Source organism: Micromys minutus (genome assembly GCF_963924665.1).
Source record: "Micromys minutus genome assembly, chromosome: 32".
Taxonomy (NCBI): Eukaryota; Metazoa; Chordata; class Mammalia; order Rodentia; family Muridae; genus Micromys; species Micromys minutus.
The window spans coordinates 16963129-16989144 of record NC_137967.1 but is presented as its reverse complement, the minus strand read 5'-3'; the positions used below and the strand labels follow the sequence as shown (position 1 = coordinate 16989144).

Genomic DNA, 26016 nt, shown 5'->3' with positions numbered 1-26016 from the left:
TCGGGGCTGAGAGGACCCTATAGGTTTTGATTATGTCATTCCAATTTAGACTTTGGCATTCTGGGGATAGGGAGGTGAGGAACAGGGTCTAAAGGGGTAGAAAGTGCATAGAATTTCTGTATGAAGAATCTTACGAGATTAATAAGAAAACGGGCACCCCACAAGCCTGGAGAAATGAAGTCTAAAATAGATGGTGGAGGGGGGGTTAGGGTCTACTATGTGTGCGTGCATGGAGAGAGAGATAAACCTCCTGGGTCTTAGGTGCCATCTTTCTAAGGGGCCTCTGTTGACCGCAAGTTCCAGGAAGAAGGATGGGCCTGGGTAATGGTTGTCTCTGAGATCCTGGCCACTAAGAGGGCTTCTATACACACCCATCCCAGTTGTTCAACTTACCACCCCAGCAGGGAGTCCTGGGCCTGCCTCTTTCTCCTGAAGTTGCTCCACAATATCCGCCAGGGTGGCCTTCCTGGAGATGAAGAGACAGAACACAGAGTGAGATTCCGGGCCTTTCGTTACACCTCTGCCTTGGCTGGACATAGGAGTCTCCGAACCAGACCTCTGACACCTCTGACACTCAGCAGTCTCACACGTGTGTGCCTCACACACCGTGGGAGTTCCTGACACAGCCACTCTATGTACAACCAAATCCCTCTCTTCAAGGGTTTTTTTTTTTTTTTTTTTTTTTTGACCTTTTAAAATATTTTTATTTTTGAATTTTTTTAGGGTTATCTATGTGTATGACTGATTTACCTGCATGTATATATGTGAACCACATGTGTCCCTACTGCTTGCAAAGGCCAGAGAAAGGTATTGGATTCCCCTGAAGCTGGACTTCTAAGAGGTCACGAGTCACCCAGTGTGGGTGCCAGGAACCAAACTTAGGTCCTCTGAAGAACAAGCATTAAGTGCTCTTAACTACTGAGCTATCTCTTCAGCTATGTATATATGTGTGTGTGTGTGTGTGTGTGTGTGTGTGTGTGTGTGTAGTGTTTTTCTTTTTAAAAGTTTTATCGATTTGTTTACTGGCATCAGATCCCATTACAGATGGTTGTGAGCCACCACGTGGTTGCTGGGAATTGAACTCAGGGCCTCTGGAAGAGCAGTCAGTGCTCTTAACCACTGAGCCAGCTCTCTAGCCCATATATTGCTTTTCAAGACAGGATTTTTCTGTATAGCCCTAGCCATCCTGGAACTCACTCTGTAGACCAGGCTGGCCTCAAATTCAGAGATTCACCTGCCTCTCTGCCTCCTGAATGCTGGGATTAAAGGCGTGTGCCACCACCTTCAGGGCCCATCATCATATATGTGTGTGTGTATGTATACGTATGTATGTATATGTTACATGTGTGTATGAATATGTATATGTCTATGTATATACACACATACGCACATACATGAGAGTCAGGGTCTCATGCAGCCCAGCTTAATGATAGGCTCTCACTGCTGTTCTTCTTGCCTCTACCTTCCAAAGGATGGGAGCACAGGCCACCACACCCGGCACGCCTTGTCCGTTTTAGAGACCATCCCTCAAAGGTAGCCCTGGTGCTCAGTATGTCTTGCAGATGGCCTGGGACCCTGCCCACCTCCACTCCTAAGTTCTGGGGCCACACACTTGCATCATGAGGCCTTTGAGTTTTAACCAGAGCAAGCTGGTGGCTTCAGGCTTTTAAACATCCTATTGTCTTTCTCCGTACATACCCCCTGAGCTCCCAAGTCCCCTGGGCTTCTTCGCCCAGCCCTAGATGTTTTGGATCTTCACTATCTGGTGATAAGGCAGTTTTCCTCCCAGCCCTCTGGCCCCTGCCTCCGCTTTCCCCTTCTCTAACATCCTGGTCACGGAGGTCTTACCCTTTGACCAGCTCTCCTCTGGTGGGAGTCTCCTGTTCACTAGACTCCTGTCGTTCTATCCGCCGCTCCCGCCGCTCGCGCCGTCTCTCCATCTGCTCATAGCGACCCAGAGTAAGGCTGTGCGGCCCCTCGTGGTCTGCGGACTCCTGGCGCTCAGGCCGCCGCCTCCGCGCTGCCTCCTCTGGTTGATCCGTGGACTCCTGGCGTTCTGACCTTCGTCTCCGTGGCAGCTCCTCCGCACGATCAGCCAACTCCTGGCGCTCCGACCGGGGCCGGACCTGCTCCGTCACCGCCGGAGTTCCAGGGGTGTCCGTCGTGTTCACCGCTGCGGCTGCTGGGGCCGCCGGTTCTACCTTCCCCGAGGTCTCCGGCAGCCGGTCAATGCGCGGCTGGAGACGTTCGGGCTTGAGCTCCTGACGCACATACCCAACCCGGGTCCGCACCTCCGCCGACAGCGTGTCCGAGGCCCTGCGGGCCAAAGGCTCCAGGCCCCTGTCATAGCCCCCTGGACGCAGCAAGGGCGCAGCCTTGGCCGCTAGCTCTGTGGGGTCCCCAAAGAACTTTCGCCCCAGCAAGGGGGTGGGTGGCTGCTTACTCTGTTCGGCCTTGAGTTTCTCAATCTGGGGGTAGAAAGGTCAGGTCAGGTTGGGGAACGGGGCGGAGGGAACCGCTCGAGAAGGTGATGAACACCCCCCCCCACCCCGCCCAACTTAGTTCCACCCAGAACCAGGATTTTTTTCTTTCCTCCAACACCCATAGTTTTTGTAGAGGTGTAGGGACCTCACTCTCCGTGGCTCCCTGTTTTTGATTCTGTTTGTTTCTGTCTCTCCCCTTCCTTCCCCCCCCCCTTTCATTTGTTTGGTTTTTGTTTTGTGGAGTATGTCATGGGGGAACTACAGAGAGCTCAGACAGGCTGCGAACTCAGCATTACTGAGAGTGACTCTGAACTAACTTCTGATCCTCCTGCCTCCAAGCCCCAAACGCTGGGAATACTAGTGTGTGCCACCACAATCACAACTACAAGTCACGTCTCTGGGTGCTTTTCTGATCTCCACCTGCAGGGCATCTTCCAACAGGCTCCCCTCAATAAGACGGTCATTCGCGTTACTCTCCAAAGCTCCCGATTGGTGTCAAGACCAGACCTTTGTTTTGCAAAAGGGGCTTCCGGAAATCCAGAATCCAGCCCTACCCCCACCCCAACTCATCTCCCCAGCCGCAACCTCTTCATCGTAAATCTTGGCCCGCTCCGGGTTATTAATCATCAATTACAGGCCTGTTCCTCTGCCTCTCACTTGGAGCCCAGTAAAGATCTATGTCTACTTCTGCCCACACTCAGAGCTGCCGTGCCAGTCAGACACAGTAGGACCGCGGGTGGGAAGCGGGATCTGGGGTCTGACCGTGGTCAAGCGCCGCAGAGAGCTGAACCTCTCCTCCCACGCCGCAGCTGCTTTTCGGAAGGCCTCGTGTCGCCGGATAAGCTGTTCCACCTCGTCCACACTGCTGCCCAGCTCCCGGCTCTGCAGGAGCGGCTCCTGAGCGGTCAGCCAGGCATCAGCCACCACGGCCTCCTGAGCAAACTGGTGTACCTCCAGCACTAGGGGGCGGGCACATGAGATGAGGCACTAGGAGAGCCTCAGATCTTTTCCTAGAGTGAGGGCCTCTCATCCCCTTGGGCTACTCCCAGTCCAGCTTTAAAAGTAACGGAGACTAGGCTATTTTGAAAAAAATACATTGAATTTATTGTGGGTGTATTAGGACGGTTATATGAGATCCAGGTCTCCCCTTTCACCAAGGAAGGAGATACCAGGAATCAAACTCACATCATTAGGCGCGGCAGCAAGTGACTTTACCCGCTGAGCTCTACTGTAGGAACGGGGCTATTTTGTTTCTTTGAAACAGGGTGTCATGGGACAACAGGAATGTGCCACCACATTCAGTTTTATGAGGTTTTAGATATGGAACCCAAGGCTTCGAGCATTTAAGCAAGCACTCTATCAACTGAGCCACACACCCCCAGTGATCTGCCCTCAGGGTTGGTTCTGAAGACCCAGGTTTGGTGTGAAAAGCATGCTCATGTCACGTGGGACCCTCTGCCCTCAGCTAGACATTCTCAACTATGCCCACTGCGTCCTGTCCAGGATGTCACTTACTCTGTTGAAGCCACTCCCAGTGACGGTCCCACTTCTCCGACACCTCCTCCTTCCGGCTTCCCAGCTTATCCAGCTGTGCCTGGATCTGGGAATGTGTGGGTGGGTGAGCAAGGTACCAGGGTGTGCAAAAGGTAGGAGCAGAGCAGGGTCCCCCTTCCATGTTTCTCCCCTACCTCATCAGCCATGGCACTCTTGTTGAGTAACAGAGACCGCCCCAGCTCCTGGCAGGCTGTCAGCTCAGGCACGCGAGCCTCCAATTCTGTCTTCAGGCCCTGGTGGTAGTTCATAAGCACCTCCACGGATGACACATCCCTGTAGTGGGCAGGGGACGGGGACCTAAGCTGTGTGTGGCCCTCTTAGCCCGGACCCCTAATTAGATGCAGCTCCTGCTGAGCACGAATCCTTGGCACTGGTGTTCTACAGAATGTCGGGACAGCAACCTTGTCTGGCCCCGTTCTGAGCAGCCAGGGTCTTCATTCATTCAGTGAGTCGAAGGGACCAGATTTTTGGTTTGGTATATCTAGGATGTCAAGTCTTCCTTCTCTCTTCTTCCAGGCCTGGAACATGCTATGTAGCTAAAGATGACTCTAAGCCTCTGATATTCCTGCTTTCGTCTTACCCCCCCACACCCCGCCAAGGGTGGCAATTACAGCTGTGCACCTCTGCATCTAATTTCTAAAAACTTTCAAAAAATGTTTTTTGTTTACTTTTTTGATGTGGGAGTCTCATGTAGCACAACTGACCTCAAACTCAGTAGGTAGTAAAAGATGACTTTGGTTCCTCTCCCGTCTCAGCGTTGGGATCTCAAGCATGTGCTACCAGACCTGGTTTTTATTCCACACTGGGGATGCAACCCAGGGCCTCCTGCATGCCAAGCAAACACTACCGACTGAGCTACAGCCTCAAATCTTTTGTTTACCGTAGGCAGGGTCTTGCTTAGTTACTTCATGCTTGCCCTGAACTCTTTCTCCTGCCTCAGCTTACTGAATGTCTGGGTTGATAGGCCTGAGCCACCAGGCTGAGCTCAGGTCTGACTTTTGCTGGACACAGACCCAGAACTACTGTGGGAGAAAGTGAGTAAGCATCCTGAACAGCATGTGGCAGGGGTGCTTAGGCCACTCGCGTTTCTAATCTCGAAGGGGCTGTTGGGGGGTCTGGAAGAGGGTTAAGAAGCACCTGGGTTTGTCAGCTGCCCCGATCTGGCCCGCGATGCCGTCCATCCAGGAGAGCAGGTCGCGGGCCTGGCTGTGGAAGCGCAGGGCGTCAGCCGTGGAACTGACATGCAAACGGGCATCCTCGCAGGCTGCCAGCAGCTCCTTCCAGCCCTGCAACACCTCCTGCTCGCGGCTGGCGATGGCCTCGGCGTGCTCGCCCGCGTACACGGTCCGCAGTTGGGCTGCCCCCTCCTGCAGCTGCCGGACCTGAAGGGCAAGCCAGGTCGTGTGTCCCTCGAGCGCTGGCACAGGCTCCGCCCACCCATCAGGAATCAACCTCCACCCTTCCCTCTTCCACCACCTGTAAACCATGCCCCTCCGCATTTCCCGCCCCAGCGGTCCAGGCTCATTCCTTTCTCCTTCCCCAGCTCAGGTAACTCAGGCTCCTCCCTTTACCCCGCCCCTTTGGCCCAGGTTCTCCCCTCTTCTGCGCCACAATTCAGAGCCCTCCCTATCTTCCCCATCCACGTGGCCAAGGCTCCACCTCCTTTCTTCCCCAAGGCTCTCAGACTTCTCAAAGACTCATTTCCCTACTTAGGTCTCGCTGCCTGGTCTTCTACTGTCTTACAGGTCTTCCAGCTTTTATCTTTACTATACCGGGTTTCTTTCGACTTTTTATTTGAGAACCCTATCTCTACTGTGTCTGTCACCTACTTTCTCCTACCGATTCACCTTTCTCTTCTCTCGGAGCCATCTGATATTCCCAGGAGCCCTCTTTCCACCCTGATGTCCATTTGACATAATTTCCTTTTTAAAATTTTTTTTCTTGTTCCATTTACATTAGACCTACTAGTTTCCTACGAGTTTCCAAATAGGTATTCAATTTTTGTTTTGAGACAAGGTCTCACTACTCAAGGCTAACTTCAAACTCGGGAACTTCCTGGCATTACAGGAAGTGTGAAATTATGTCTGCTAGATCACATAAAACAACTTTTTTTTTGGACATAAGGTCACACTCTGTAGCTCAGGCTGGCCTTGAACTCTTGACAAGCCTCTTGTCTTAGTTCCCAAGTGCTAAAGTTTCAGGCATACGCTACTTTGCCCAGCTTAGAGCATGCCATTTCTGAAACAGACAGGAGTCTTACTGCAAGTTCAAGGCCAGCCTGGTCTACATAGCAGCCAGAATAAGACTGTTAAAAAAAAAAAAAAAGGGCTGGAGAGATGGCTCAGTGGTTAAGAACACTGATTGTTCTTCTAGAGGTCCTGAGTTCAAATCCCAGCAGCCACATGGTGGCTCACAACCATCTGTAATGGGATCTGATGCCATTTCTTGGTGTGTCTGAAGACAGCTACATTGTACTCATATATAATAAATAAATCCTTTTTAAACTTTTAAAATAATAAGTTTCAGCATCGCCACCCTGTCTCGACTGGATCTCTTGGCACTGCACAACCAGTTCGCTTGTTCTCTGCCCAGCTTCCTCTTGTCCCCAAACTGCTTTCTCGGTGCACTGCCTGCCTGCCGACTCCACAGCCGAGGTTTGCTCGGCTGTCTGCCCTCCCAGACCACTGCCTGCCTGCCGACTCCACAGCCGAGGTTTGCTCGGCTGTCTGCCCTCCCAGACCACTGCCTGCCTGCCGACTCCACAGCCGAGATTTGCTCGGCTGTCTGCCCTCCCAGACCACTGCCTGCCTGCCGACTCCACAGCCGAGGTTTGCTCGGCTGTCTGCCCTCCCATTCACCACCCCACCTGCGACACGAGGAGCTGCAGGTCGTGCTCAAAGGCTCGCAGCGTCCGTTGCATGGAGCTTGCGCTGGGTCTGGGCTCTGGTGGTGCCGTCAGGCGCGGCAGCCTCCGCCGCTTCTCCTCGATCTGCCCTTGAAGCTCTCGGGCATCGCTGAAGAACTTATGCAGCTCCCGAGAGGCAGCAAGCAGCTGGGCTCGAGTGCCCATGAGCTCCAGCAGTTCAGCCCAGGCCTCGTTCAGACCGTCCTTCCACTCAGCCATGGTGGCCGCTGCTGTGTGGCCACACTCAATCAGTTCATCCACCATCTGGTTGACCGCAGCCAGCCGCTCCCGCCCTGCGGTTCCGGTCTCACTGGCGAACTCCGAGAATTTCTCCTGTAGCACCTGCGATCAGGACACAAGATGGGATGAGAAAAGACAGCAAAGTGGGTGACGGTACCTCAGCCCCCTCCAACCTGTTACCACGTGACAGGTGCAAATGATGATGATAATCATCACTATAATGAAATAATATTCTAATAGTTCTTGGCCATTTTGTGGCAATAATATAGTAAATATTTAAAATATGATATATAGTATTAATAACTAATACCATGCTAGGCATTGAGTGTACCATGCCTGGTTTTCGGATGTGTATGTGTGTGACGGGGTCTCAGAGAGCCAAGGCTGTCTAAAACTTACTATACAGCCAAAGATAACTGGAACTCCTGATTCACCAGCTCTCACCTCAGGTGCCACGAGTCCTTTACAATATATAAATACACATGTTTCAGGGCATGGGGTAGAATAATTAGAAAGGAGGCTCAGAGACCTACATACACAGTGGCTGCTAGTACTGTTAGTCTGTGGGAGTTTGAATGATCATGGCTCCTTTAGGACCATATTTTTGAATACATGGTCTCTAGTTGGTGGAACTGTTTGGGAAGGATGAGGAGGCGTGGCCTGGTTGGAGAAAGTCTGTCACTGGGGACAGGCTTTGAGGTTCCAAAAGACGTGGATCATTCCCAGTGCACCTCTCTCTGCCTCTCACTTTTGGATCAAAATGTGAGCCCTTGGCTGTCCCTGCCACCATGTCCATCACGGACTCCAACCCTCTGAAACTCTAAATCCAACTAAACATTTTCTTCCATTTGCCTTGGTTCCAGTAGTTTGCCATTACTACAGAAAAGTAACTAAGACATGGCATCTGTAAGAATCCTCACCGACACATGTTCAAAGTCCTGGCCCAGCTCCGGTGAGCCAGCTACCACCTCCTTCTCGGCGATCCAGTGCTCCAGCTCGTCCACCTGGCGGCTGAGCTGGTACAGCCAGTACTGCTGCTCCAGGCTCACCCTGCGCTCTTCGCCCAGCTCCTTGAGTGCCACGTAGAGCCGGTCCACCTGGGACTGACGACGGCTGATCTGTTCACTGATGGCGGAGACAGGGATAAGAGAGAGCCCTCTGAGACTTCTGGGAGCACCTGTAACCTCCCCCTTCTAAGGCCGGACTGTTTCCTCCCGAATCTTTGCCAGGGTCCTATCTCTTAAGATTCCCCCTGGTGCGGCTGTTTTCTGGAAATCTCACAAAGAGCCAGTCTAGAGCTCACTGCTATAACAACAGTGTAAGTGATACTAAAAATAATATAGTAACATAGTATCAATAACTAAAATTGTGCTAAGCACTGAATCCACCATGAATGGATAGTTGTGTGTGTGTGTGTGTGTGTGTGTGTGTGTGTGTGTCTTTATAATTTGCCCCAGGCTGGCCTCAAATTTTCTGAATGGATAGTTTTGTGTGTCTGTGTGTGTGAGTGTGTGTGTGTGTATAATTTGCCCCAGGCTGGCCTCAAATTCTCTGTGTGTAGCCAAGGATTATTTATTTATTTTATGTATATGAATACATTGTTGCTGTCCTCAGACACACTAGAAGAGGGCATCAGATCTCATCACAGAGGATTGTGAACCACCATGTAGTTGCTGAGAATTGAACTCAGGACCTCTGGAAGAACAGTCAGTGCTCTTAACCACTGAGCCATCTCTCCAGCCCTACCCCTACCCCCCCCCCCCACGAACTCCCAGCAACTCTTAATGGCTTTGCTAATTCGCCATTTGGCTCCTTGCTGCTGTCCAACGATTGTGGGCCGGGGTCTAATTCCCTCCCTCACGGTCCAACCAAGAGGTCCACCTTCAGCTTTAACATCCAGGCTTCTGCACTTGGGTCTTGATCCGCGGTCCCTTCCCAAGCCCCCTAGATTTCTGAGGTTACTGGATCCAGCTGTGCCAAGAAGGCTCAGCTCCGCCCACACTCTGACCTCAGCACTACAGATTTTCAGTCCTCCCAGACACCTTTCTCTGTCTCTTTCTATGTGTCTCTATCGCTCAGACAAAGATCTTGCTATGTGACTCTTTCTGGGCTGGAACTCTTCTCTAGTGACCACAGTGGCCTCAAATTTGCGGCAATCCTCCTGCCTCCGTCTCCTGGGTGTTGGGAATTCATGAATGTTCCATCAAGCCTAGCTCTGGTACTCTTAACTCAATCCTAGCTATAGAGAGACCCTTCCCGCCTTGTCCCTGCCCGTTTGGCCCCGCCCCACCTACCCACCTGTCTGGGTGTCCCATTTCTAGTAGCGCCCGGCACTGGCGCGACAGCTGCGCAATGCTTTCCTCGTAGTTCTCTACGCCCTGCTCCAGTTGCAGATGCTTCTTGAGCAGCTGCAGGGTGCTCTGTTCATCCTGAGGGCACAAGGCGCCTGCGATGAGTTCGCAGAGCGCGGGCCGCTGGCTCCGGCGTCCCCGACCTCCCTGAACCCTAGTTCCGGTCGCACCTTGCCCTTATCCTCACTCATCATGAGCAGCTCCTGCTCGCCTAGCCATGACTCCACCTCAGCCACGTCAAAGTAGTACTGTTCCACCTGGAAGGCGGCGTCCAGCGTCTGCTGCCGCCGCTCGGCCGCTTCCCGCAGTCCGGTCCAGGCGCTCTGAAGCTGCTCCTGGCCCCGGCGCACCGCCTCGGCCTCCGGGCTGCGCAGCGAGGCCAGCACGCCCGCGCGCTCCAGCACCTCCTCCAGGCGCGGCCCGTGAGCCTGGATCTCCCGCCGCAGGCCCTGCGGATGAGACGCCGGATGGAGATCAGAGACTTCACCACGATCCCCTCTGCGGGTAGCTGGGCCACTGAACTAGAAAGGACACCCTCTGATCCCCTGCCACAGGCGGCGTAGCACTCATTCATATATCCTAATGCTGGAGATGGGAAACCCGGCTCTGACAAAATGCAGTCAGTGAGAAAACTGACTGTACTGTCGAGTTTGGAGATGTTAGCCAGGGCCCTTTGCGAGGGCTGCTGGGAGATACAACGTTCCTGGACTTACAGCAGCAGTGGCAACCCTAAACAAGTCCTGGACGTGATCTGGGTACTGGGAAGGGTGCGGGGAGCGGCTCAGGAGGCACCACATTCTAGCTGAGGCTCTATTGATGGTGGAGAAAGGGCAGTCATTTTTTTTTTTTTTTTTTGGAGGGGGAAGGGGTGTTTAGCCCACATCCATGCACATTAGAACCCCGAACAATACAAAATTAAGAAGTAGCCAGCATGGTGTCTCATAACACTAATCCCAGGCTTTGGGTGGCAGAGGCAGGTGCATCTCTGAGAGTTACAGGTCAGCCTGGACCACACTGTGAGACCCTGTCTCAAAACCAAGCAAAAACAAATAATAATAGGTATTTTTTTTAAAATTAAATCAGGAAGGAGATTGTGGGTGAGTGTGGGGAAGTTGGGGGACGGGAGATAGGGATGTGGATATGGTTGTAATACATTGTACACATGAATATCTCAATGAAGAATTAAAATACATATAATATAAATTTAAACTGAGAAGGGGATCAGGTGGGGTAGTGATTCCCAGTGGTGCAGGCCTGCAATCCCAAATTCTCAGGAGGCTGAGGCAAGGGGGTTGTACGTCAAAGCCTTCCATAGCTGTGTAGTAAATTCAATGTCACACTGGCTGTCCTGGGACTTGTTCTGTAGACCAGGCTGAACTCAGAGATCCACCTGTCTCTGCCTTCTGAGTGCTGGGATTAAAGGCGTGCGCCACCAATGCCAAATATTCGCCGTTAGGGGATTTTACTAAAAGGTTTGTCCGCTGGGGTTTTGGAAGCACTGCTCTGGAGAAGCTGATCATTAGTGTGTAGAAACCGAATTAGAGTTCCAGGCATTTTTCAAGGAGTTCAAATTCCACTCTCCTACCTTGAAAGGATTAGGGTTAGGGTTAGGGGGATTCTAGGCAGGGGCTCTACCACTGAGCCACGCCCCCAGCCCCACTGAGCCACGCCCCCAGCCCCACTGAGCCACGCCCCCAGCCCCTCACTGGGGGATTCTAGGCCTTTCCTACTGAACCATCATTTGACTAGCCTCCTTGTGTGGAATTTTTGAGGGGGAAGAAGTCCTCTTTGGTTTTGGTAGCAACATGTAAACCTGAATCTGTCAGACGCCTCTCATCACCAACTAAAGAGAGGACAGGGACCTAAGAACAAAGTTAACCCAGAAACAACCACAGAAATGGCAACCTCTAGATGCACATAGATATCTACCTGCTATGGACACGCTTGCTGAGTACAAGCGGCCACTCTCTCTCCCCCGGCCCCCCATATACTTAGCTAATTACTTAACGACCTCTTTTCTAGCACTCACACCCGAATGGGTCCCACCTTACTCCCTCACCTGCTCAGCTCACCTGGTTCTTTTTGATGTGCTGCTGGACGGCCTGCAAGCCAGTGCCTCGTTCTGTCTGCATGGCCAGCGGCAGCCGCTCCTGAACCCACGCCTGGAGAGAACACGGGGAGGTCAGGGAGAGAAGACGACCAAGGACCGCTGCCTCCCGACCGTTTAGATGCACCTAGGCAGCCTCCTGTGTGACACACTACCATCCTGCTCTCTGCTCTTGGGGCAAACTCCTGCTTAGCTTTGATTTCCAACACAGGTCCTGCTTCCTTGCTTGCTGGAGTTTCCTTCCCACTCTCCTCACCCCATCCTTCCTCAATCCAGGCATCCTGGCTTCCAGGAAGCCCGCCCACTTTGAGCTTCTAGGAGCTGTTACAGCTCCTCAGAGCCACCATCCTGGCCTGAGCCACCCTAAGGGGGGGGGATGGGGGGGAAGGTGTCACTGAACAGGCCCGAGCCCTGTATGTAAAGCTGCCTTTGGATACCTGCTGGCCCTAGCATCCTCTAGGCTGGTTTGGCCAAGAATGAGTCGAGAGTAAACAGATGAATTAGTGGATAAATGACTAAACAATGAGCATCTGGTAAGATGAAGGAAAATGAGCGAAGTCAGGGATCAGGACCAATGCATGAAAATGGATTCGTGGCCAGGTGTGCTGGGCACACTTGTAACCCCAGCGCGTGGGAGGTGGAGACAGGAGGATCAAGAAAAGCGCAAAGCCATCTTCAGCTATAGAGCCAGTTTCAAGCCATCCTGGACCACGTGAGACTGTCTCAAACAGCCAAAAGGAAAAAGAAAAGGAAAGAAAGAGAGAAGAAAAGAAGAAAAAGAATGTCATGAGCACATGGATGAAGGACTAGGGTAAAGGAATGTGGAGGAGCGAAGGATGGACGGAAGAATCCAGCTGACTCTGACCCTGGCGCAACCCGGGTTAGTCACCCTCTGTGACCCGGGCATCAATCCCTGGCCTTAAATTCCGCCCCATTCTCGAGTCCCAGGCCCAGGCCCCTATGCTCCGCCTCACCAGTTCGTCATCCAGGTCGTGTGCCACCTGATGCAGCTCCTTGGATGCCAGCAGCAAACGGCGACGCTCCTGCAAAGGCTCCAGCAGGCGCACCAAGCGCTCTCCCACCGCGCTCTGCCTCTCGCCCACTAGCTCCTTGCTTGCCTGCTCCAGCGGAAGCGCCGCCGTCTGCGCCTGCAGCTCGCCCACCTCTCGGCACCACTCCTCCACCTGAGACTCCATGGACTGTGGGGACAGGGGCATTGTTAGCGGTCCCACCCTTCCTCCAGGCTCCTTATGGCGACCAGGAACTCATGCGAGCAGAGCCATTCACTCTACCTTGTTCAGAATCACCCCCGCCCCCCCGGAAGTACCACACTCTCCCTGCATGAACGCAGAGGACTTCTTACCAACCCCTACCTCGGGATTTTTTTGCCTTGGGGTGGCGGGTGGAGTCCTATGCCAGGTATGTCCTTCCTTGTCAATCAGATTTCAGCTCAAATGTTAACTTCTCAGGGGAAGCTCAGAGGACCACCCCTCCCACAAGGAAAATGAGCTCTCCATTCATGAATTTTCTTCAAGGTTGAAAGATCTCTATTTTAGGTGGAGGGGATTGAGGCCCGGAGCAGCAATTTGGCTAATGAATTGATCTTGCCACATATGAAACAAAACACAAAGCTACAGCAAGCTAGAGGCTGGGCTGTGCCTCTTTGAGATAGGGCTTGCTTGGCATGCAGGACATCCTGCCTCCATCCCCCCCCCCCCCCCCCCCCCGCATTCAGGGAACAGGAGATCCGGGAGTTCAAGGTCAGTCTGGACTACCTGGAAACCTGTCTTTAAAAAAATTATTAAAAAGGCTAAGTACACTGGAGAGTTGATGTATCTTATAAATGTTATTTGAAATCCCTAAAGATCAATAACTGGCCACAGGCCAAACAGCTATGGAATTACCTGGAACCTTTCCCTGCTCTTTATGTTGCAAACGGTTACAGAGGGGTTAAAGGCATAAATGGAATGGGTAAATCTGTAAATTAGGAGAAGAAAGGCTGCCCAAATGCTTTGGGGAGGGGCTTTCCAAGAATAAAAGTCACTCGGGCAAATAATTCTAAATCTGGCCACATTAAGACATGTCTGCACTGACCCTAATGTCACAAAGCAGCAGAAGGCAAAAGAGACATTTGAAATGGAAGACATTTTTTTTCCTTTTATGTGAACCTCAAACAGTTGGTAGAACTGTTTGGGAAGGATTAGGAGGTGTGGCCTTGTTAGAGGAGGTGTGTCACTAGGGGTGGGCTTTGAGGATCAATTGTGAACTCTCAGCTACTGCTCCAGTACCATATCTGCCTGCCTGCCTGCTGCCAGGCCCTCCCCATTATAGTCATGGACCCTACTACACTTTGAACCAGGAGCATCCCCTCCCCCACTAAATGCTTTCTTTCTTTCTTTTTTAAGGATTTATTTATTACATATAAATACACTGTTGCTGTCTTCAGACACACCAGAAGAGGGCATCAGATCCCTTTACAGATGGTTGTGAGCCATCATGTGGTTGCTGGGAATTGAACTCAGGACCTCTGGAAGAACCGTCAGTGCTCTTAACCACTGAGCCATCTCTCCAGCCCACATGCATTCTTTTTATAAGTTGCCTTGGTCATAATTTCTTATCACAGAAATGTAAAAGTAACTAAGGCAGACAGTGTGAACCACCACACCTGTCCTGGGAACTGAATCTGGGTCCTGGGCAAGTGCAGTTTAACTACCTTTCTAGCCTCCTCCTTCCTTCTATCCCTCCCCTCCCCCACTCTCTAAGACAGACTTTCGAGTAGCTGAGGCTGGCTTCAAACTCACTATATAGCCAAGATGTTCTTGAACCTGTGATCTTTCCCTTCACCTCTCAAATTCTGAGGCATCACCATGACAGATTAAAACTAGTTCCTTTAAAACTTTCAGAGGGGCTGGAGAGATGGCTCAGTGGTTAGAGCACCATCTGATCTTCCAGAGGTCCTGAGTTCAATTCCCAGCAACCACATGGTGGCTCACAACCATCTGTAATGGGATCTGATGCCCTCTTCTGGTGCGTCTGATGACAGCAACAGTGTACTCACCTACATAAAATAAATAAATATTAAGGAAAAAAAAAAAAACACTCAGAGATAGCTGGGTGTGGGGGCACACACCTTTAATTCCAAGCAGATCTCTAGGAGTTTGAGGTTAGCCTGGTCTACAAAGCGAGTTCCAGGACAGCCAGGGCTGTTCCATAAAGAAACCTTGCCTCAGAAAACAAAACTTAAAATATAAAAATTAAACACTCAGAGATTCCCTCCACACCTCCTCAAACCAGTTCCTGCTGCCTTTCTCTTTGTAACAGTAACCGTTCCTGCTGCCTTTCTCTTTGTAACAGTAACCGTTCCTGCTGCCTTTCTCTTTGTAACAGTAACCGTTCCTGCTGCCTTTCTCTTTGTAACAGTAACCGTTCCTGCTGCCTTTCTCTTTGTAACAGTAGCCACCCATGAGCAGGTGACTAGAGAGCCTCTCTTTGCAGAGGGTCTTTCTCTGCATCCCTGACTGGCGGGAGCTCGAGGATGAGCCTCCTCAGCGTCTCTCATCCCAGCTGCACAGCCCAATGTGAACAACTGTCCTCACGCCTGTGGTTTTCAAATCGCTGCCCTGCTTCTAGAATGGGCACTGCCAGGCCTGCTTTACGGCTCTATGGGAGGTATCTGTAACAGTATTTAGCACCCAGTAGGCCTATCTTCTGATGTGTGCAATGGACAAAAGCATTGCATCTGCGGGAGGTGAGAAGTGGCTCAGCAGTTAAAAGCAATGGCTGCTCTTCCAGAAGAGCTGGATACCATCCTGAGCGTCCACACGGTGGCTCATGACCATCTGTCACCCCAAGTCACAGGGATTCAGCATCCTCCCTGGCCTCCTCAGGTACAATGTATGCTTGCAACAATACCTGCACACACAGACAATTGAAAAAAAAATCTAAAAACAAATGATATACTCGAGGAAAAAAAGAACTGTCCCAAACAGAAATGGTCAGCGGGTGAAAACGGGCAGCAGACGCAAGAGGAAATACATAACAAGATGCCTGGTGCCCCCGATGGGCAGGAAAAGGGTAAGTTAATAGATGACATCCGTTTTAGCCAAGTGTAAAAGCTGAATATGTCCTGTTGACAAGAACAGGGACACTCAGCCACCACCAGGGGCGGTGTAAATGGGCAGATCCTTTAAGCCAACTTGGCAGCTTCTCCCAAAGCAAACCGTGCACAGCTCTCAAGAGATATGGTACCTATACTCAAAGAAGTTTGCCCTGGGGTTTCCTCTAGCAGAGTTTACAAGGAGAGGACAGTTAGAAACAACCTCAGGGACGATTAAGAATGAGATGGTGGGGGCTGGGTGGTTCAGTGGTTAGGTGCGCATTCCGATTCTCCCCCCCCCCCCAGAGGACCGAATTTGGTTCCTCCAGTTCCATGATAGATAAATGACAAACACCTGTAACTCCAGCCTTAAGGGGATGGAACATCTCTGGCACCCATGGGCACCTGAACTCACTGCACAAACCTACCACCATATTTAAAAATGAGAAAAGTGGAGATGGCTCAGCAGGTAAGATGCTTTGCACAAGAAATGGACCCGAGTTTGAAGCCCCAGAAGCCATGTAGAGCTGGGCCCAGGAGTGCATATTATTAACACCAGCGCTCCTAGGGAGGGGTGGGAGTTGGAGGTCAGATCCCGGGGCACAGCAGGAAAGAGCACAGAGCTGTCTGAAACAAGGTGAGGGAGGGTGAGGACCTCCACATGCTTACCGTGGCGTGCACACACCTATGCTTACACACAAGAACATACACACTATAGGAACACCCACACACAGGACGACACACACACAGAAATACACACAGGGATACAAATACAGAAACACACACAAACATAAACACATAGAAACACACACAGAGACACACAGAAACACACACACAAGAGCACACACCAAAACATACACACAAGAACACACATAGGAATACACACATACAAAAATACACACACAGGAATATACACACAGGAACACACACAGAACACACACACACAGGAACACACATACACAGGAACACACACAAGGACACATACACAGGAACACACACACAGGGACACACACACACAGAAACACACACACGGAAACACACACAGGGCCACATATACACAGGAACACACACAGGGAAACACATACACAGGGACACACACAGGAACACACACACAGGGACACACATACACAGGAACATGCACACAGGGACACACACATACACAGGAACACACACACAGGGACACACACACACACAGGGACACACACAGGAACACACACACTGATAAGAGGTAAGGTGGCACACACCGTTACTGCAGTCTGGAGGGGGTGAAGGCAGGAGGAATAGCACTTCATCCTCATCTACACAGTAAGTTTGAGGACAGCCTTGGCTATGTGAGACTCTGTCTCAAAACCAGTAATACAAGAGAGAAACAGTTAAAATCTTCTGGAGTGTGGAATAATAGCCAGCAGTGCCTGAGCAGAGGAAAAGCAATTTCAAGCCCTCCATGTGATGTGTATTTGTAGAGAGCTGCACATGGTTAAAAATCCCCTGGAGTAAACAAGAAATTCACAACAGATGTCACCTACCGGAGGGACGCAAACCCACAGAATGGGGAACAGGGCGGGGGAGATTTGCACATAGGATTTTTTCATATGGCTTTTGATGTCTGAACCATGAAATTTTATTTATTCAAAAATTTGAATTAGGCATGAAAACCAAATGAGATGAAGACACTAAGGAAAACATGCGCCCATACGAACACACTCGGAGACTCAGAGAGAAAAGTCTAGAAGGGTACTGACTAACAGATCACTGAGCTTCCCTTGGGAACATGGGGCTGGGAGTGGGCGTGGGGGGGGAGACTTTACGTTTTACTAACGATTTCTAAGTTAATGAGATATTTCACCAAAAATGTGCTTACAGGGTGCTTGCCTGATTCCAAACAGATGAAAGAGAAGAAAACAGAGCAATAATAAAATTAAGAGGTAACAGATTAAAGCAAGAAACGGAGACACAAATCTCCACAGCTAATACTCCTCTCCCTTCTCCCCGCTTTGTCTTTTTTATTTTTTATTTTTTGTGCTATAGTCATATATATTTATGGTGCTATTCCTTTAAGCTTCTTTCTTTTTAAATGAATTTTTAAAATTATTTTACTTCTCATCCTCCTCCCTGCCCCCACCAGTCAGCCCTTTGTCCTTTGTATTTTTAAATATATATTCGTAAACATGTATGTATTCTACAGGCATGTTGGTAATGCCCTTAATCCCAGCACTGGGGAAGCAAAGGCAGGTGGATCTCTATAAATTCAAGGCCAGTCAGAGCTACATGGCAAGAGCCTGTCATAAATAACTATTTTAATTGTATTAATAGATCAATAAATTGATTTACTGCCACTAGAGCCCTTCCCTGGTAATTTTTAAAAATAATCTATTTAATTGTTTTATGTGCACCAGTATGAGGGTGTCAGATCCATCAGAACTGGAGTTACAGACAGTTTTGAGCTGCCATGTGGGTGCTGGGAATTGAACCCGGGTCTTCTGGATGACAGTTCAGTGCTCTTCAGCTGAGCCATCTCTCCAGCCCTCTTGCATCCATCTCTAGGCATGGCCACACATCCAGTCTATGGGGTGCTGAGGATTGATCCTTGGGTTTTATGCATGTTAGGTAGGCCCTCCACCAACTGAGAGGCATTACATGGATCTTGTCCTGAAATTACAAGGGTCATTAGACACACAAAAGTATAATCAGATTTTTGTCCTCATTTAAAAAAAAAAATGGAGGAGGCTGGAGAGATGGCTCAGTGGTTAAGAGCACTCACTGACTGCTCTTCCAGAGGTCCTGAGTTCAAATCCCAGCAACCACATGGTGGCTTACAACCATCTGTGATGAGATCTGATGCCCTCTTCTGGTGTGTCTGAGGATAGCTACAGTGTACTCATATATATATATATATATATATATATATATATATATATATATATTTTTTTTTTTTTTTTAAGTACTTTTTTGAAAAAATTGCAAATTCAGCAGGACATGGGTGGTACACACAATCCCAGCACATGGGGTGTGTAGCCTGGGCTACAGTCTCGAGAAAAAAAGAAGAAGGGTGGGCTGAGATAGCCCAGTGAGTAAATGGTCTGATTCCCAGATCCTACAATGAAAAAAGAAAACTGATGATTTTTGAAGAAAATGTCTTAAAAAGAAAAGAAAAAAAAGGGTGAAGGTACCCTTGCATCTTGTGTAAAATAAATTATATCATTTTTCCAAAAGCCACTAAAGTTCAAAAAAGGGGCGGGGGGTTGAGGAAGAGGAGGCGTGGCTCAGCAGTTAGGAGCACTCACTGCTTTTGCGGAGGACCAGAGATCAGTTCCCAGCACCCACATCAAGTAGCTCAAAAGCAACTGGAGGTGGAAGAGAGGGTGAGGAGGAGGAAGAGGAAGAGAAAAAGGAAGAGGGGGAGCAGTTGGAGAATGAGAAGGAAGAGAAGGAAGAAAAAGAGGAGGAGCAGGAGGAGGATGGAGTGGAGCCGGTTCACGGTTAATCACAGCTCTGGAGGCAGGGGGCTGCGGATGTCTCTGTGGTCAAGGCCAACTTGATCTGCACACTGAGTTTCAGGCCATCTGGAGCTACATAGTAAGTCAGTGCATCCAAAAAGGAAAGAAGGGGCTCCCACAGGAGAGCTGTCTTCCAGAGGACCCAGGTTCAAGTCCTAGTACCCATATGGCAGCTCACAACTGTCTATAACTCCAGTGGGATCAGATATCCTCACACAGACATACACGAAGGCAAAAACCATTGCAAAATGAAAATAGATAATTTTTTTAAGGATAGAAAATAGAAGGGACAGAAGGAAGGAGGGACAGGGTGTGTCTCACACACCGTAACCTGAGCCTCAAGCCCTCACCTGCCTCATCTCCTACTTGGATTCACCGTGTTCCCGTCCCAGCTCCCAGTTTCAGCAACGGAAGCCCAGAGGAAAACCTGCAAGAGGCGGGATTTGAACTCAGCACCGCAAGACCAAAGGCTCAGATGCTCACTACACTTTCCATATCGGACCACGTGACCCTTGGTCACGCTGTGGGAGACTTGAATCTTGGAGTACCTAAAGCAGGACAGCCATGCTGTGTTAGCGCCAGAAATAGGGTGGGCAAGGAAAGGGATGAAGGGTGGGTGACCCTGGGTAGAGAGCCCTGCACAGAAAGTGAGCTTGGTGAGGGGTCCTTAGGGACTTGGCTAGGCAGCAGCAGTGCCTACATGTCCCCTGTTTATCCCTCAACAGTGGCAGGACAGCAGGAACCCAAAGAGTTAAGCCAGACCAGCTGGCTGGGCCCCTAAGGGCTAGCACTCTACCATCTGGTCTCTCAACCAGAAAGGACATTTGGGCAAGAGGCTCTGAAAAAGGACTCCGGGTCACATGGCCCGGTCCTGGGAGGAGACAAGCCTGGTGCCTGCCGCTGCGGTGGCCAAGGAGGGGACACAAAGGCCAACCTGAGGTCAAAAGAGGGCAACGGATGGAGTTGCTTTGTTTATTTGTCTTTGTCTTGCTTTTGAGACAGGCTTTCACGGAGCCCAGGCTAGTCTGAAACTCATTAAATAGCCCAGGCTAGCCTCCAGGTCCTGGAAGAGATGGAAAATTCAAGAGACCAAGCAGAACAAAGTGTGTGGAGACGGGGGTATGGGGGGGGGGGACGGACAGCACAAAAGGGAGAGGAGAGAGAGGGAAAGGTTCCATGCCAATCTGGATGGTGGCTCTGGCCCTCCCTCTGTCACACATCCTGTGCTCCGCTCCCTGGCAGCCCCAGGGACCCGCAAGACCTTGGGAGGTACCTCCCACCCTCTCCTGAGGCCCAGCTGGGCTCCATCTGGAGGCAGAGCCCACTGGTCTCCCGAGCGCCCCCTGCTGGGGAAGAAGCCCAGGAGGTCGGTTCTATCTCTATTTTATCCTGTTTGCAGCCTTTACTTGGCAAAATGGGACTCTTGCTCCCATCCTATAATCTACTGGGAAAGTTGGAGTTTATTCCCACACAGAAGAGAGAATGACATCCCTGATGAAGTCAGAGGCTGCAGGGCTGGAGCAATGACTCAGTGGTTAAGAGCACTGACTGCTCTTCCAAAGGTCCTGAGTTCAATTCCCAACAACCACATGGTGACTCACAACCATCTGTAATGATGATTCGATTCACTCTTCTGGTGTGCCTGAAGACAAATAAATATAGCTGTCTTCAGACACACCAGAAGAAGGCAGAAGGCATCAGATCCCACTGCAGATGGTTGTGAGCCACCATGTGGTTGCTGGGAATTGAACTCAGGACCTCTAGAAGTACAGCCAGTGCTCTTAACCACTGAGCCATCTTTCCAGGCCACCAAGAACGATGTTGAGCCCCTGAATTACTTCCTAAGTGCTGGGATTGCAGGCGTGTGCCACCACCCCCAACAGGTCCTGCTACAACAGCCAACATGAAGGACATTAGGCACAAGCTAGTTAGTTAAGGCGAAGATCCACAAACGCGGACGGGCGGACGGGACCCATCACTGCAGAACCTGAGTGTGGAGATGCCGGCAGTGGCTGGAATTCAGGAAACATCTCTACTGCTGGGATGTTTCACCAGAAGCACTCAGGCATGAAAGAGAGCCTGGAATGTCTATCTAGGTTTAGTGCCATATGCCACCCCAACACAGTGATAAAAAAGTCACGTGATGAGTAGATGCCCCAAATGGGACCTGAGCTGAAACATCTGAAGTAATTGTCATCAAATAATGTAATTAAAGCAACGCTAGGGAGGCAACTAACCCAGGGCACTTTCTCTCTCACTTTTTGGTTTTTTTTTCTTTTTTAAAGATATATTTATTTTTTTATATATGTAAGTACACTGTTGCTGTCTTCAGACACACCAGAAGAGGGCATCAGATCCCATTACAGATGGTTGTGAGCCACCATGTGGTTGCTGGGATTTGAACTCAGGACCTCTGGAAGAGCAGTCAGTGCTCTTAACCACTGAGCCATCTCCCCTCTCTTTTTTGTTTTTGAAACTGGGAATCATGTAGCCTAGGCTAGTCTTCCTTAAACTTATAGGCATTCTCCTGCCTCAGCCTCACAATTGCTAGGATGCATGTCACTACCGCTGGCTCTTTTATAGCTGTTTCTGTTTTGAGACAGGGCTGTGGCGGGCCGAGGACAACCACTAGCTCCTCCTTTGAACCCCCAAAGTGCGGTGATTACCGGGTGCATCACCTCTACACTTAGACATGTTTCTGATTTGTTTGTTTGTTTGTTTGTTTTTATAGTGTTGCGGATAAAACCCAAAATATCACACATGCTGGGTCCTGGCCCCCCAAAACACTTTCTTTCCTTTTCTTTTTTTAATTTAAAAATGTCTTAGTGTCACACATGGTGACCCTAGCACTGGACAGGAAGAAACGGGTGGGTCTTTATGAGTTTAAGGTCATCCTGGTCTGCAGAGTGAATTCCAGCCCAGCCAGGGCTATGTGGTGAGGCCCTGTCTCAGAAAACAAATCAAACCAAAAACAAAAACAAACGAACAAAATGGTTTTGGGTTGGTGACGGTGGCTCAACCAGGGATTCATTTGCCACACATGCATGAGGACCTGGGTTCAAATGACCAGCTCTCTCCCCAAAAAAGGTGTGTGCCAATAATCCTAACAATGGAGAGGCAGAGGCAGGAGGATCCTCAGAGCTCAAGGACCAGCCAGTGCAGTGGAATTGGTGAGCTGCAGGTAGCGTGAGTGAGAGGCCCTGTCTCAAAAAATCATCATTCTGTGCTTCCAGAGGACCCGAGTCCGAGTCCAATTTCCAGTGCTCTTGACACGCCAGATGGCTGAGCAACCTATAGCTAAAGAAAGCTATGGGGGGATCCAACACCTCCAGCCTCTATAGGCGTCCACAACCACGGCACACACTCATACAGATACACACATGCACACGATGAAAAACATAACAAGGGCTGGAGAGATGGTTCAGTGGTTAGAGCACTGATGCTCTTCCAGAGGTTCTGAGTTCAAATCCCAGCACATGGTGGCTCACAGCCATCTGTAATGGGATCTGATTACATGTGTGTGTGTGGTGTGTTTGACAGCTACAGAGTATATATATTTAAAAACAAAACAACAGAATGGACAACCTTTTACCATGGCCTCTACACACACACACACACACACACACACACACACCACAAAAAGAATCAAAATAAGGGGTTTTGTTATGCTTTCAAATGCATATACATGTGTGTACCTATGTACATACACATACATACATGTGTATACATCTATACATATTCACATATACACATAAGTGTACTTTAGTCACAATCTCAATCCATTACCTTCTCTTCTCCCCACCTCCTATTGACCTATCAATATATTGATTAATATATTGGTCAAAATAACCTACAGATCCATTTCAAGCCAGGCTGGCTTGAAACCCATTATGTAGCAGAGATGGCTTTGATCTGATCTTCCTTCTTCCACCTCCCAGATCCCAGCTTACAGGTGTGGGCCACCAAGAGAACTCCCAAACATTGTAACTCTCAGCTATGAAAAAGCAGTCAGTCTGCAGATATCTTATGAGCTTCCTCTTTTTGTCTTCATAGTAGAGAGAAGATAGTACCATCATCAATATGTCTACTTTAGCAAAGGAGAAGCTGAGGCAAAGAGAGATGAATAATATCCCCCCTACACCCCCCCTGCCACTGAGTCTCAGAAGGCTGCAGGCAGCCCAGCTCCAGGCTCCACCTCTTGACAGTTACCAGCACCAGGGTCCTTCCTTTGCAGGAAGGAGGCATATGGGTACAGCTGCTTCTCCAACATGACTCAGCAAGAAAGTAGACAATGACTCAGCAGAAAAGTAGAAGGGCTCCGATTCAAACCCAGGCATGGTGGTACACTCGATAATCTCTACCCACACTTGGGAGGAGGAGACAAAAGGACTGCCTGGGGCTGGATTCCCTCCCTGGCTGTTTTGTGAGACCCTGCTTCAAAAAAACAAATGAAGCAAAACAAAATCCAAATCGACAATTAAGCATGTCTCTGAAAGGCTCCAGGTGGCCAGGGATTCCATCTGGGCTATGGGTTTCTCCATGGGCACCTACTGAAGGATCCGGGATTCCATCTGGGCTATGGGTTTCTCCATGGGCACCTACTGAAGGATCAGGGATTCCATCTGGGCTATGGGTTTCTCCATGGGCACCTACTGAAGGATCAGGGATTCCATCTGGGCTATGGGTTTCTCCATGGGCACCTACTGAAGGATTCGGGGTCGGGTACAGAGTAATTGTTCACAGTTAGTGTGGCCTAGGGACCCCTGAGACGCTTTCAAAGCTTGATGCAAGCTATGTTTATAAAAAAGAAAAAAAAAAAGTAAGGCATGGGCTGAGGATGCGGTTCATGCTTATAGCACCGGTACTTGGACGGTAGAGAATACTGCTCAGAAATCAAGGTTATCTTTAGCTACGCAGCAAGTTCAAATCCAGCCTAGGTTACATGAAACTATCATCTATCTATCCATCCATCCATCCATCCATCCATCCATCCACCCACCCACCCATCCATCCATCCATCCATCCACCCACCCACCCACCCACCCATCCATCCATCCATCCATCCATCCACCCACCCACCCATCCACCCACCCACCCACCCACCCACCCACCCACCCATCCATCCATCCATCCATCCATCCATCCATCCATCCACCCACCCACCCATCCATCCATCCATCCATCCATCCATCCATCCACTCACCCACTGTATCAGTCTGTCTTTGTATGTATCAAGCTAGTCATCAACTCATAGGATCAGTCTGTCTATCCATCCGTCTATCCATCCATTCGTTTGTCCATCCATCCATCTTCCTACCTGTGTATCTGCCTGTCTACCTACCACAGTGCTATTAGCCTATATTACTCTCATTCTTTAAAAGATTTTTCCGAGATCAGCCAGATGATGAATTTGGCGGCGACAAACTGAAGGCAGAGGCAAGGGTCAGAAGCCCCTTCTCTATCTCTCACCAGGAAGAGCTACAAAAACAGCCTTTTTATAGGTGTGTGTGTGTACGCATGTGTGGGTGCTCATCTGTGTGTGTGCACATGGAGGTCAGAGGTCAATGTCAAGGGGACAGTCAAATCACTGTCCTCATCATTTGCTTGAGTCAGGGTCTCTCAGTGAATCTAGAGCTTCAGGCATCAGTGAGACTAACTGGCCAGCATCCCTAAGGGAGCCTCTCCTGTCACCCACCCAGCACTGCTGAGTGTGCACTGCTGTTTTATGTGGATCACACATGGATTCTCACACTTGAGCAGCAGACGTTTCACTTAGCCATTTGTTCAGCACACTCTGTGTACAAAAAAAAAAAAAAAATCCATCTGTCCTTTCTTTCTTTTATTTAGTATGTGTGAGCACATGCATGCACATGTATGTGTGTGTGTGTGTGTGTGTGTGTGTAGGTGGAAGGACAACTTTATGTGAGTCAGTTCTACAATGTGGATCCAGGAATCAAACTCAGATTTGTCAAGCTTGGCAGCACGTGCTTTTATTGGCTGAGGCATCTCAGCAGCGCCAAGTTGTCCTTTATCAAAGAGAGTTACTAAGGATACCTTGTGATAGATGCAGTATTCATTTCAAAGAATCAATAAATATTGAAAATTTTCATTTTCCATATGGTTAATAGTGACAGGCCTAATTGATATAACCAAAGTTTTGGAAAAAAATCAGTATACTTACATAATCAGGCTTTTTCTTATTAGTCTTTTTCTGTGTTGAGAATGGACCTCAGGTCTTTGAAGGTATCAAGCAAATACTTTACCACTGAGCCACGCCCCCAGCCCCTCAATGGGAGATTCTAGGTAGGGGCTCTACCACTGAGCCACGCCCCCAGCCCCTCACTGGGGGATTCTAGGCAGGGGCTCTACCACTGAGCCACAGAGTCTAATTTTTTTTTTAAGCTCTAATTTGTTGTTGGTTTGAGACAGGGTCTCTTGTAGCTCAAGTTAGTCTGGAATTGGCTGAGGCCAAGTATGACCCCACACTTCCACCTCTAGAGTGCTGGGATTATAGGCCTGTGTATTAAGACTCTGGTTTATGCAGGGCTGGGGATCAAATCCAGACTAGCACTCTCCCAACCAATCCACATTCTCAATTTATGTGTTTTACTTAATTTATTTATTTAATTTTCCACCTACCATGTTGATCACTTTACAGGAAAAATTCCATCCAAGGAGCAGCGACGACTCAAAGGGTCTGGGTTTGAATCCAGCCCCTACCATTTGCTCCCCAAGTGGGGAAATTCACTTTCCACAGCCTCCCTTTATGATCAGCCAATCAAA

General features: G+C 49.7%; 1 protein-coding gene across 2 annotated transcripts in view; it reads right to left on the bottom strand.

Moving 5' to 3' along the window:
- The window catches only part of SPTBN4 (spectrin beta, non-erythrocytic 4), a gene marked incomplete at both ends in the record, with an annotated part of 84879 nt that overhangs the window by 4737 nt on the left and 54126 nt on the right, over positions 1–26016 (bottom strand). Inside the window, 12 exons of one of the 2 annotated variants that reach the window (XM_080908988.1) lie at positions 397–466; positions 1849–2468; positions 3246–3442; positions 3999–4083; positions 4172–4310; positions 5175–5419; positions 6904–7284; positions 8103–8307; positions 9481–9611; positions 9704–9982; positions 11606–11695; positions 12615–12839. In XM_080908988.1, coding sequence (XP_080765114.1) covers positions 397–466; positions 1849–2468; positions 3246–3442; positions 3999–4083; positions 4172–4310; positions 5175–5419; positions 6904–7284; positions 8103–8307; positions 9481–9611; positions 9704–9982; positions 11606–11695; positions 12615–12839 — 2667 coding nt within the window. Of the gene's footprint in view, positions 1–393; positions 467–1848; positions 2469–3245; positions 3443–3998; positions 4084–4171; positions 4311–5174; positions 5420–6903; positions 7285–8102; positions 8308–9480; positions 9612–9703; positions 9983–11605; positions 11696–12614; positions 12840–26016 lie in introns of both variants that reach the window. The other variant, XM_080908989.1, reaches the window with a different exon arrangement.